This window comes from Argiope bruennichi, chromosome 3, assembly GCF_947563725.1.
Source record: "Argiope bruennichi chromosome 3, qqArgBrue1.1, whole genome shotgun sequence".
NCBI classification, from domain to species: Eukaryota; Metazoa; Arthropoda; class Arachnida; order Araneae; family Araneidae; genus Argiope; species Argiope bruennichi.
The window spans coordinates 137,885,009-137,899,360 of record NC_079153.1 but is presented as its reverse complement, the minus strand read 5'-3'; the positions used below and the strand labels follow the sequence as shown (position 1 = coordinate 137,899,360).

The 14,352-nt window shown below is 30.0% G+C and overlaps 1 protein-coding gene across 1 annotated transcript in view; it reads left to right on the top strand.

The window, feature by feature from the left end:
* Nucleotides 1-4,247: 4,247 nt before the first annotated feature.
* LOC129962717 (gephyrin-like) overlaps nucleotides 4,248-14,352 on the top strand; it is a 28,190-nt gene continuing 18,085 nt past the window's right edge. Inside the window, exons 1-5 of the mRNA XM_056076656.1 lie at nucleotides 4,248-4,599; nucleotides 7,603-7,633; nucleotides 11,487-11,618; nucleotides 12,476-12,568; nucleotides 13,540-13,595. Coding sequence (XP_055932631.1) covers nucleotides 4,579-4,599; nucleotides 7,603-7,633; nucleotides 11,487-11,618; nucleotides 12,476-12,568; nucleotides 13,540-13,595 — 333 coding nt within the window. The 5' untranslated portion in view covers nucleotides 4,248-4,578. The remainder of the gene's footprint in view (nucleotides 4,600-7,602; nucleotides 7,634-11,486; nucleotides 11,619-12,475; nucleotides 12,569-13,539; nucleotides 13,596-14,352) is intronic.

Below are 14,352 nucleotides of genomic sequence, written 5' to 3'. Positions count from 1 at the left end.
GATGGACATGAAATAATTTTCAATGGTGCCATGAAAATTGCGTACATGAGATATTATACTATCATGCACACATATTTGTGCATTCATGATTTCTGTAACATAAAGTTGTGATTTCCCATTTCAGACGACCTTCCTAGACTGTGCACCACTGCCTCTGCAATGGTCAATGTCGGAGCTGCCAAACTTTTTCAATTTTTATTTCTCATCAGAAAAATTAATAAGGCAAAGACTGCCCTTTTAGTAAGTAAATGTAAACGAAAATAATTGGTATGACACCATATTTAAATTTTTTTGACAACATTTAATTGACGTAGGACGAAACATAACATACAAGAACACTATAACAAAATTTAGTACGAGAACATCATAAAGCTCCGAACATTCATCTTTTTTTCCCTCGGCACCGTCTCTCCCGCGGTTCTAATCCTCCACACTCTTCCCTTCAGTTCGTTTTCTGATTCTAATCACAGCAGCGCCTTCACAATCAACTTCTAAGATGTCAGTGGAAGGATAGGTTTTTCTGGTTTCAAGCGAAATATACTGATGCATCAAGTCGGACAAAAAACAAAATTTGTTTTCATTCGTGAACAGAATGTTTTCTAATTGTTGATCAGTGTAGTTCAACGCCATTCATATCTGTTCTTTTAGCTAAAAATTTCAATGAATTGGTTTACAGATGAATAAAATATTAAAGATTAATTTTCCAATCACCATTTGGTATGGTATTTAAGAATCTATGTTCGTGTAGATAGTCTCTGTGCCAGTTAAATAGCCGTTAGCCTTCAGTTTCTTTCGTTTGTTAAATAATGATCCTTACTTGCTATAGTTTGGGTTAATTACTTACTTGCTATAGTTGCCTTAATTATTTCCGTTTATTATTCAAGCTTTTTAACATCTTTTTCACGGCCGCCCAATTTTGGATGGATTTTTGGTAATTCCGAAATTTAGTAGCAATATCTTTGATAGAACGCCTCTTGTAATTTATCCAGAATTCTTCCATTGATAAAATCGTCTAGATTGATATGTGTTCGTTGATTCTCATCATTTGCTATATTAAAAGATAACAAAATAAATATCATGCGCTTAACTGATACACAATATTTTTTTCATTATTGCCTGGTTTATTTTTCATTCACGCTTTTGATTTGACTTGTTTTTGTTTTTTTGTTTGTTTGTTTTTTATCTTTGCGCAATTGACTTGCATGCTGTCCATGCATATGAATGCATAATTTGCTATTTTTTAAATATATATATATATATAACGAAAATAAGAATTATGTAATTAGAAGAAAATAAAAAACTATTCCTATTTACGAATTAGCCACATGAGCACAAGCCATTGAACAATATTCTGCATGATGCTACCCGATACTTTGAATGCCGAACAACACTGCGAAGACATTTTAACAATATTGCGTAGCATTTTGTGCTAACAGAAAGAGTCGCATGCTAAGCGCATTTCCATTATTCCCAGGGTCGACGGTTATTGTCTTGAAACAGCATGTACCTCTTATTTTCTGTTTGTCCTCTAAAGGCCTTATCACACGGCCAAATACCGTCTGCACTTTCGTGGGTAAACGCGCACGGAAAAATGTGTGTAGTGACGTCATGTGGGGATTTGCTCTATGGTAAACCTAAAACACAGGTGTACTTTATGGCTAATTTATCGCTCTTTATTCGCTTTTTCTGTTTGGTGAACATCTGTAGTTTACACTTTTCGTTAGTGGGATTCCTGTTCATACATTCCATACATTATATCCTGGGATATATTGCTGTTTCATCAATTTTGTTAATTTTTCAGTAATAATGACAGGTTTACGTACAAAAATAGTCCTAAAATCGCCTCCTGAATTTGATATATTTAAGTCGTTATGGTTTTGAGCTATCGGGTTTACACGTTTCTGAAAGTACAGACCGCCAAACGGTCATCCCCTCTTTTGGATTTGACTCAAAATTTTTGAGGGTTCTACACTATAGATGTTAAATAAGTATACCAAATTTTATCCGTCTAGATCCCTTCGTTTTGTAGTTTTCATGTAAATTTATATTCGAATATCCAGACAGACAGACTTTCTCAGAACGAATTTTGCTCAAAATTTGATAGAAATCTACAAATTTGGTGCTTCGCTTTTCAAATCGCTCGCTTTTATCAGAGACAGACAGACGGACATTTTCCAAAAATGTGTTTTTTGACCTCAGAACGTGGAGTTTCATCAAAATTTCAAATTCGATTTTTTTGACAATGACAGTACTTCCTCTATAATTTCTCTCTTTTCCCTATAATTGCACATACGATAAAATAAAAAGGAATCAGCAATGAATTTGTGTTAAAAAAGATCTTCCTCTAAACATCACTAAATTCTTATTCTCGAGGTTAACCTGACTGGACAGATCAAATTATATCTTTTTAACGATTTAATTTCTGATTCAAGAGCCGTAATCTAAAATTCACATTCATGATAGATTTACGTCATTTTGTCAGCAATATTCATCATCGCTATGCTTGAATTTTGATATTGTGTAAATAGTTTTTAAAAAACAGTTTTATTAGTAACTGAAGACTTTTTTTTTGTTTTAATTATCCCCTACCTTCTAATCATAAATTTTTAATTCGTTGTTACAGATATTACGGAATTTTGAAATAATTTTTTTTTCTTTCATCCGGGTAGCATGTCACACATGGAATGCAAATTAAATTAAATTAAATTAATCGATTGATAATGAAATCCGAAAATATTAAAATTACGAATTAATGATAGTAGAAGATAGTCATTTCAGCAATTAACAGTATACCCCAAAAATGTTCTCAAGAGACTGAAATTTTTTTAAAAACGGATTTGCCTATAAATAGCTAATTCCGTATACCCAAAAGTACCCAAAGTAGCTTGCTGATATAGAATTACTCATACAAATCTAATTTATATGTATTTCAACAGATGTTGGAGTTGTGTATTCATACTAAAACTGAAATTAAGATGAAAATGCTGAATTTCTGACAAAATAAATGGCAGGAATTCACAAAAGGGAAACGAAAAAACTTCTTTGATAAAGTCAGTATCAAAAGAACTCAAGGAAATCTTTACTTTAACCAAATTCTCACTCTTAACGATACCTTTAAGGGTCATCAGGCAAGATTTTTGGTTAAAGATGAAAAGCGTTTCTGTTAGGAAAGCTGTAGGTACAATTCCACGCATTATTAAAGAGTATGATCTTAGAAATGAATCAAAATGAACAGATGGTCTTTCTGGTTGGATGGAAATAAAACTGAAAACTTCACTGAAATTCCAATTTGTCAGGAACTTTGCCATCTTTATTATTGAGAAACTATTGACTAAAGAATTGGACGATGACTCATCAATATAGGCACCATTATGTTTTTCTCAAATTCAGTTATTTATGTAAACCGTTACAGTTATGTTATGTAACTATTCAGTTATATATATTAAATATGTTTTATATTTATATATATACACACATACTATCTTATTCTATTTTTGTTTTTCCATTTTCCTGTTTTTTATATGTATCTTATTTTATTTACTTTTCTGTTTTCTTTTATTATTTATCATTCCAAAGAACTTAAATATAAATGGGCCGACTGAAGGTCCCTGGTTTTGCTTTTTGGTGTTCTGCTGTGTGCTTTGATGCTTTTTTACTAGATGGGTTTCATCGTAGCAGTCCATCTTTCCCGTTTGACTTCGGCGTGCTTTAGATCTTTACATTTTATCCATATGTACCATTAATTTTTTATCTCTGTCACATGAAATTTGTAGCATTTGACACATTATGATATAAATTTCTTATAGTTAAAATATAAATTTTTTTACAGTTTCGTCAATAGAAAATGATGTGATTGTTGAAATGATAATTCAGCAGATAAAATTATCTGAAGGTTTTTCCATCACCCATTTTCATCCGCCTCATATATTCGTCCAGAAATGAATATCAAGTGATTAAGGAACAGTAATCGATCAACAACGTTCATCATTTTTTCATGTAAAAATTATCCTTCATGAAATTTTTTATCTAAATAATATTTTATATTTTTTCGGAGAGTAACATTTAACTAAAGAAAAGTGAACACTCAATAAACCAGTAGTATTTCTGCCGAGATGACAAGAATTGAAGATGAAATTCTTAAATAGCTAATGAAAAGAAAAGAAACAGAATGACGAAACTTTGGAAGTAAAAAAAAAAAGAAAAAATACTCCATGCCGGATCTATTCCATTCCGAAGATCATTCGCAATTCACATGACCGTCATTATTTGAAACAACCAATCATATCAAATTATATATATCATAAACAATCTCATTGCACGTGCACGTATTAGCGTATCGTTTGTTTTGAGAAGTAAATAGGGGAGTGCTAAATATTTTGCTGTTTGTTTTGTAAAAGATCAAAGAGAATGATTTGGCAAGGCATTTATATTATTGAAATTTAGTCGCCCTACGTATTTATTCAATTCATTCATCTTAAGAGAATTCAATTGAAAGTTGTATTAAATTTAACTTTCGTATTCTAATTAGAAGCGTTTGTTAGGTATAGGAAAGATATAAATTAAAGAGCTGCAAAAAAAATGTCGACATCTCGATCTGAGGTGGGAAAATATGTATAGTAGTGATTAGTTTTTAATGGTTTGCTTTATGTTTATTATTGTATTTATTATCTTTGTTTTTAAGGTGTGATTACCTTTGAATTTCGGTAAATTATTTGTATGCTCAGTTAATAGCAGTGTTACTACCTATATGTGAATCAGAGACATACAGTCACATCTCTTACTTTTAATTTTCGTGATTGTTTTCTTGTTTAAGTGTTTATATGAATAGAGAAAATGTTTTTATGAGCTATATGAGCATAAGAACTTGGTACTTCTCATAGGCATTTCTTATCTGCATTTTGTATATTTTGATTCCCTCATTTCTGTATTTATTGCCGAAAGCAGTTTATGTATATACTTATATGGAGTATCAGATAGCCCTCTTCATCATTGATTATAGATGGAAATATCAAAAATGATCACTGCAGTTCTTATAATATTAATATCAATTTTGTATTCTAGTTTCTAAATTGTAAAAATTCCCATGTTGTAAAAATATATATTTAAAAAGATTTTTTTTTTTTTAATGACAGTTAGAAAAGTGTCCTAGAAATTACTGACTTTAATCAAGAATTGTGTTTCATCACTTGTAACATTTAAAAGGAATCTATATCATTATCAGTATGACCTGCATATACAATTTTATTCATTTAGATAATTTTTCCTTGTTTGGCAATACAAGTATTTGGCATTAATTTTGAATATAAGATAAATATAATGGACCATAACAGTGTTCATACAAGTACTTCTTACTGTTAACATTAAAAATGTTCATACTATCTTTCCAATCTTGGTATTATTTCCAATTGGGTGTAAAGTACTACATTATAAATTACTGTTAGGAAATCATTTAAAATATTGTAATCAAAGTTAAGGAAATTTGACAGATAATTTGTTAATTATTTTTTTAAATCTTTTGTAATATTTGTAGCAACAATGAAAATTTTATAGAATGTTTTTAAATTTGAATATGTATTATTTTTAAATTTTTTGCATAAAGTATTTAAATTGTGCATGTAAGTAGGACATTGATAAAATTTCACTTCCTTGTTTATTAAGTTAAACTCAACAAATGCAAGTATAACACTGAAAACTTGTTTTTTTACTACTATTATTATTATGATTATTTTTACTGAAAACCATATTTATGTGAGTTATAATTGATTATTAATATTCTGCTTTTATCGCTGTTATCTAAGTTGCATAATAAGTTTTCTTCACCAAATTCAGAAATAAACGACATATTATAGTTTTTATGATATTATTTTTCATTTTATAGTTTTATCATTTTGCTACAAATTAAATTTAGAAAAAAACAGTTTGATATTCCTTTGAAGGATAATTGCTTGTTTTTCATAAATTTCGGGATATTAGTTATAAAACTTCTGTAAATTGAGATGGATAAAATAAAAAATTATAAATGAGCTAAATATTAAGTTTTTACATAAAGCTGTTCAATTTTTTTTCATTTATTTAATAATAAACACTTTTTAGAAGAAAAGAAAGATAATTAACAAATGAAATACTTATTATATTCACATCTTGGTCCGAATTCTAGCTTATTTTATAATGTTATATTTCCTAGGATTTTTTTTTTTTTATCATAATAAATTTTTATATCTTCTAAAACTTAGAAATTTTTCCTTTAAGGAAATTTATTAATTGCTGATAAAATAATAGGCTGAAAAAGCAATATCTTAATTATATGGATAGTAAACCTACATTTGAATGTTATACTTATTTCAATCAATTCTTGAGGTCTTATATTTTCATTAGGAGAAATTTTTCAAAACCTTTAATCAGTGCAAGCTATCTTTGATCAAGAGGTTCTTTGAAAGTATCAAATTTTTCTCAATACCTGAGGAAACTTGCTCTTTTACTATTTATTTACAGCTGATTATACATTGTATTTTTAAATTCTTCAAATTGTGTAATATTACTTTTTTTGTGTGGAGCTTGGTTTTTGGTTATATCTCTTAAACTGCAACCAACAATGTAAAAATTTTCATGTGAAATCAATGGCATAGCAAAAGTGAATCATGTCTAAAGTAGAGTAGTAATTTTTTTTGCAATTTTGTTATATTAAACTTAAAAAGAGAGAAGAATAAATGCCTTAGTATTTTGTTTCAGGTCAACTCAAATATTGATGCCCACAATATATTACTGCCTTTTAATTATGTTATTACTTCACTGTAGGTACTTATGTTCTTATGAAAATTCTATTCCTTGTTTCGTATAATGATAAAGGAATAAGAATTATATCATATAGCTGGTATTCTTTGTGCTTATATGGCAAACCACACATCATCAAAGTTATGTTTCTTTTTAGTCTAAAGATACATTTTAATAGTTATGGCTTTAATATCTGTATTCTTTCTAATTATTAAATATGCTAAAGTTATTATCATTTGTATCAAATTTGTTACAAATCATGCAGAAGGTTTTGAATTCATTGATCTCAGACTAAACATATCAGTATTTTTTTTATCAGTACAATTGGTAAGTATTACCTATTGCCATTGCATGTTTTAACTGTTTAAAGTATAGTAAAGTATTCTAGTCCTTTCTAAGGATAATGTAGCAAGATTTGTCAAAATATTGTAACTGACCTCTACTTGTTATTTTAAAGTAACCTTAAATTAAAATGTCATGCAGTTAGGATAAAGCACATCTGGAGCATTTTATATTTTTTTACCTTTTGCTCCAGTCTCATTTACTAATTTCTGGCTTTGAAAAAGAAAAAGAAAAAAAAAAAATGCATCACATCCAAGTCATTTATACCTTTCTTATTTATTTCTCTGTATATTCTTGACTACTACTGAATACTGCATATATTTCAATAAAATATTCCACTTCTAATTTTTCTCTCTCCAACTTTATGATCTTATCAAAATTTATAAGCAAGCTAGTTTTACTATTCTAATTTATAATTAACATAGTTTTGCTTAGATTCAAATATGTTTCTTTTCTAGTTTTTTACAAATATTTTTCCTTCATTTTCAGATTTTGCTTGCTGGTGAATGCATGTGTAAAAGTAAGCATTATAGCTTATTAATTTTGACAGCTACAGCATTTCTTTTAAGAATCCTAAAGTCAGTTTTTTAAGATTAATAATTGTTAAATATTTGTTTATTTGAATTTCAGTTACCATTGATACTATGATATAATTAGGAAATTTAAATAAATTTTTAAGTAAATACAGGTTTTCACCCTTCTACAATAACTTTTTATTTATCACTGTTTGTTTGCTTAACTGAGATTATGGATATATTAGGTTTGTTTAATTTTTTTTTATCCTACATCTGATTATTGTACTTTAAAAAATAATTTAATGTCTTTTATTTTATTCAATGTTCCAAAAAATGATGGAATCAACAAATTTATAAAATTGATACAAATGTGCATTCAAATTTTTATCATTATAGAATTGTTCTTGTAGTGTTTAAAAGAAATACAGTTAAAAGATTTTTTTTAACAGTAATATAGATTTTGTATTTATGTAGTTCTAAATATGATTAAGTGTTTACTCTGACAGGATCTATATTTCTATTGTCTGAATGTGCTATGCATGAGTATTAAGCTCATTATAAAAACACCAGTAGCTATGAAAGTAGGTTGTTTGCATGTTTAATGTTTACAGTTCTTCTTTATAAATAAAAATAAAAGTTAATTTTTATAATAATTAAGTCACTTTATTTCAATCTTTATGTATTCTCACTATTTTTATATATTGTTACAAACCAGTAATTTTTGCTTCCCAGTACGAATAGTTTCATCGTAAGAAAGGCCGTTTTACGGTGAGCCCTGTTGGGTGCTAATCGGGTGCCGCATCATCATCAGAGCTTGGCGACAAAATGGATATTGCTGGAAATTTCGAGAATTTTATCAATCCATCCAATAGGAACAAAGATACGCCTGATTGGTCCGAAAACCTTGAACCTTCTCACCCCCCCCCCCGGGAACTATAAAATGCCGGAATTGAATTGGAACTGGGATGGCTGATTCGAGTCGTGGCATTTTTGCAGAGAGAGAGCTTGGGATTTAGAACAGAATAGACGTGTTTGTTTACTGCTCCGGACTTAACCCCTGACTACTACCGAACCGATAGCATTATCCTAGCCCAACTCGTCCTTTTCAGGGTCAATCATGGAAGGGTCACAACCCACTAATGGGTTCAAATCGATACAAACACTTGACGATATAGAAGACCTTCTACAAAGTGATTACCTAACACCTCGCATTTGAGAATATATACTCCTATCAATTATGACCTTATAGGGCGACAATCCCCTACCAAGTGAAAGAGCAAAATTAGAAAAAGAACTTTGGAAGCCAAAACCATCCTGGAACAGTTGGGCGTAACGGGTAAGTGGCAAGTTAATTCAACTAATAATGTAGTGACTAACAATGCTAACCAGCCTTCCTATGTTGAGGTTCCCACTAATCTAACTAACGATAACACCGACGTTGATATGGTCAATGAAGACAACACCTCAGCAGAAGAGGAAAGAAAAAAAAATAGAGGACGAAGGATTTAAATTTCAGAGAATTAAAAAAACAAAAAACGCACCTTGTCAAATGACCAAGTGTCAATAAAAAAGAAGAAAAAAATAGCGGCTGAGCAACCCCCAGGCATTAAACTTAAAAAATAAATTTGAAGAACTGGGAAAATACCTAGACGAATTAAATGGAAAAACAGCAAGTGAGCAACCCCCCCCCCATATAATGCTAAAAAGATGGCAACTGTAAAGCAATTTTCCAAAGAATCAATATGCACAAAATTAATATTACAGCTAAGCCGAGAGGTGAACATTTTCACATTTATTGTGAAACACAGGAGGACCACAAAAATCTAGTAAATTATCTTAATAAACAAAAGTTGGAACATTTTGCAATTTCGGTGCAAGCTGAAAAACCAATTAAAATAGTAATAAAAGGACTTTCTATAGACACCACCTGCGAGGAAATTGAAGAAGAGCTAACAAATAAAGGCTACAGAATTGCTAAAGAAAATCAATTTAGAAGATTCAGAACCAAAACCCTCCTACCAATTTTTCAAGTCCACCTCTTAAATTCAGCCAACCTAAGTAAAATTTATGAAGAAACAATAATCCTATATATGGGAGTAAAAATAGAAAAATTCTTAAGAAGAACCATTGACCAATGTTTTGCTTGGCAATCTTTTGCCCACACCAGCACTAATTGCAAAATGCAAGTAAGGTGTGTCAGAAAACCATGACTCTAGATTATGCCCGGAAAGAAAAAAGAAAAGCCCCAAATAAAATGCGCCAACTGTGGAGGACCACATACTGCTTCATACAGAGGTTGCCCAAAATTCCCGAAGTTCAGGAATAACAACGAAATAGAAAAAGGAAAGCCATTTGCTTCACTATTTAAACGATCAATAGCCCAGATCGACCGACCGCAGGAAGAATATCACTCCTCACGTGCACCAATCAAAAACCCACCCCAAGCAATAAACAACTCAAATAATCAAAAATTCTCGGACATTTCCAAACTGGTGAAACATCTCAAAATAGTAATGTAAGCCATCCCAAACATCAAAGACCTATTAAATAAACTTGACAAAGAAAATAATCCACAAAACCAGCTTTTCATCCTGGCAGAAGCCTTTGATAACACCCTCCTTAGCACCTCAATTTAAACATCACTCCAACTGTAAAACCGTCACCACTCTAAAGTAAAGAAAAAAAAGGGGTGAGTTCCGAAACCGTTTCCTTGCGCCTACCTTTGGATAAACAACTAAGGATCAAGTACACAGGATCCCCCCAGTTCCTAGCACCCTGCAAACATCTCTACTAGACTGACTAGTGAAAAATCGAATTGTAGACCAGTCAACGTTTTTACTAACCCTTCCCAATGTTTTTTTTTTTTGAGACTTTTATTAACTCCAATATTAATTCTCATCAAACTTACAATATAAAAACCATTACGACCCTCTCGTCATTAAGCAACTCTCCCAGAGTTTTCAAATTAACGGTTTCTTTTTTCTTTTTTTTTTTTTTTTTTAATAACTTTTAAAATTTTTATCTCATTCTGCACTACATTATTAGGTTAATTCAAGTCTGTAAGCCACTTTCAAACAACTATTTTTTTAGGGATTGGAGATTATAGGCTGATTGCCCAGGCTCTCCATATAAATACTACTATTCTGGTGAATTGGAATCAGAGTTGGAATCGTAAACAAGTAACGAGTCGTCGATAGGATAGCGAAGCAACAGGCGGTATAGTCCGGCGAAGTGCCAGCGTTGTGTGGAGCTCAAGCGAGTGCTGAACTGAACTGTGTGCGGAGTCCTTGTGTTTATTGCGGAAGCAGCATCGAGTTCTCTTTGGAGTAGCCGGTCGTGTAGTAGCGTGTCGGCAGCTGGATACAGCTAAAGCGAGGAGACAGTGAAGAATTTCAGCCGTCTGGACAGACCTACGTGAGCGTAGAATGAATCTACGAAGATTCCCTCTCCTGCTGAATTCTGTCTAGCCCCTTTGTGTGCTGTGGCTGTTATTACTACCGTTTACGACTTCTAAGCTACTGTTTGCTGTCCTGTGTTCGTCTCAGCTGCATATATTTGTCGTCTTTGTTTTCTACTAAATGACTGTTTCTTTCAGCATCGACCATCAAATTGTAAAAGAACCCCTACGGACGAGGAAGTAAATCCGTAACAATATATTATATAGGGGGCATGATATGTGCAGTTTTATAATAATTTATGCAAAGTTTAGTATTTCATGTTTGAGGATTCTTAAAATTGCATCTCTTAATTCAGGATTGCATTAAATTGGAATTTCTCTTTTTAAATTGGAATAATCTTTTAAAGTAATTTTTTTCTCTTTAATGAGAGAAATAATTAAAGCGGTATTTTTCATTTTAGGTAATGTAAAACCAGCCAAAGTCTCCAAGCGGTATAGAAAATCTCCTTACCCTATGATATCTGTGCCAGAAGCAGTGGAAACCATTCTTAAAGAAAGTTATTTATTGAGTGCAGAATGGAAATATTTTAAAGGTTGATTTTCTTAGAAATGGTTATTAATAAAATTGTTTATTTATTAATTTCTATGTATTTTTGTTATTTTTTTTCCTTATCTTTTAATTTTTCTTTATCCAAAATCCAATTCTTTTGCTGAAAAAATTTTAAAAACTAAAATTGCTTCATGATTTTTATATTAAAAATGATTAAAAATATGTTTGTATTAAGTTGGGTTACTTACAATCTTGAAAGTTATGTCTTGGGAAAAGACACATGGATATATAGTTTTATATGAAAACTGAGAATTAGCATTAAATCGTAACTGATCGTACTATAAAAGCAGTCTGATATGTGAACTCAATAAACTTTCCACTCACCCCCCCCCCTCAAAAAAAAAACAAACTTTAGTATTTAATAGTGTATATATATATAATCTTTCGACTATATCTCCTATTTTTAGAAGAATAAATTTTCCTAGAAAATAAATTAATTTTAAGAATAAATTAAAAATAAAAATAATTAATTTTTGGAACTAAGCCAAATAATTTAAAACATTTATAAAAATACTGTAATTTTAAAGATTTTGAAGCACAATTAAAATTAGTGACAAAATGCAACTAATCATTCAGAAAGCATTATTTTAAAAATTAGTTTCTTAACTGTTTAAAAAAATGAATGAAGTTATTCTTATTTTCTTTAAATTATAAAATGCATTACTATTTTTTTGAAACAATTAAAATGTGTTATGAATGCAATATATGTTGAAATGTGAACTTCATGGGAATGAAATTTGACCTTTTCTGTCAATCAAAATAAAGCATTTTCCAAAAAAAAAAAAAAAAAAAAAACTTATGGAATAAATAGTTGTATAATGAATATACAAAATTTTGCAGATTCCTTTGATCATATATTAGCAGAAACAGTAACTGCCACAGAAGCATATCCACCATTCCGTGCATCAATTAAAGATGGTTATGCTGTTCTAGGTAAACACTTTAATATTTAATGCATGAAAAAACTGTTGTGTTTTGTATGTGTGAGTGTATACACACAATGAACTATTACATTTTTAGACACCTTGGAATTATTGCAAAAAATTGTTGTGATTTAATATTAAGCTGGGTTATCATAAGTTTGTGAACTCGGTAACCCTCCTGAAGCATTTGGTAGGCAAAAGTAAATAGCATTTATTCTTGCCCCCTTGTCAATTGTTTTCAAATGCATAAAATGAACAGAAAAATATTGTCTTTAGTGCATCCATTTTTAAATCTACATCCAGGTATAACAAAAAATTTATTTGTTGCTAGTGTTTTTATTCAGTTTATTTATTCAATGAATTTGGATTTCTTATTAGAACTTTTTTATATAGTTATTCTTTTAATTAAATTTTATTATTTTGTTTCATTAACTGATTTCAAATAGGCTAGAAATATAATTTTTAAATATGTGACAAAAAATATAATTTCTATCACTTTTTTTAATATCTAAAAGTTGGTTATTTTAGCATCTGCACAATTTCTTGCTCAGTCTTATAATGTACTGAATGGTTCAATTAGATTTTTTTTCTTTTCGTAATTACATTTAACCTTAATAATAAAGGGAAATCCCCCCCCCCTCTTCTTGACTGAATGTTCTTGTAAATATCTTGTTTTTTTTTATAATAGAAATACTTTGGTTTTGAAATATTTTATATTTTACACAGAAGTAGTTTGCATTGAAGGTTATTATTATTATATTTTTTGTTATATTATGTTATTAATGGTGAAGTGCTTACTTCACCATTAATAACAAGTATTGCCACACATTATGAATAAGTATTATTATACCTTTAGTGCTTTTGTCTAAATTTTAAAATTTTCTAAAGATGAAATTTTTAAAAATTATTTTTTTTATAGAAATTCTGCTTTTTGAATTAAATTTTGAATTGCAATTAGATTTCTTTTACCTTCTATTTTAGCTGGTGACACTTCTGAAGTAAGAAAAGTTATTGGTACAGTCACTCCAGGATGCCAGGTATAACAAAAAGTGGTTATTTTCATTGTTAGTGGTTATTCTTATATTTCTTTAAATCTTGAAAATGCATGTTTAAAGAAATTGATGGATATGCTGTTTGTTTTGCGATCTTAGAACTAACACCAATGTAGTTTTCCAATGGATAGTACTCAGAAAGATGGATGGTTATTATGCCTCCTAATTTTATGAATAATTTGCATTCACCTTATTGCTAAATGTAAACTTCATCTTTACTCTCACCCCTTTTTTGAGGAAATAAATGCCTCCTATTGCTTGTACAAAGGCTAGGGGGATTTTCAATTCTGAGAATGAACAGTAGTGGCACTTGACAGCTAGTAATTTTACCAAAAAAAAAAAAGAAGAAGAAGAACTAAATTTAAATTCAGTTCTTCTTCTTTTTAATCTGAGCCATTTTAATCTGATATATCAATGAGTCATTTTTTCACTTGTAATTCAGCTGTTTTCAACCCTTCAACTTGATCTAAAAATAAATGGCATTTATGGTAAAGTTTCTTGTAAGATTACATAAGAATACTTTTATCAAAACAACATGTTACCTTCTGTTAATGTTACCCAGATATGCTCTGCCATAATTTGCTGGGAGGGGGATGTAATAATGAATTTGTTTGTTGATATAAGGAAAGATTGGGCACAATGTTTCATTTTTTTTTCCCTTCATCTGTGGTATCAAATAAGCTCTTATAATGTCTTTTCTTTTTAATCTCTCTCTCTATATATATACATGAAATACAAAAAA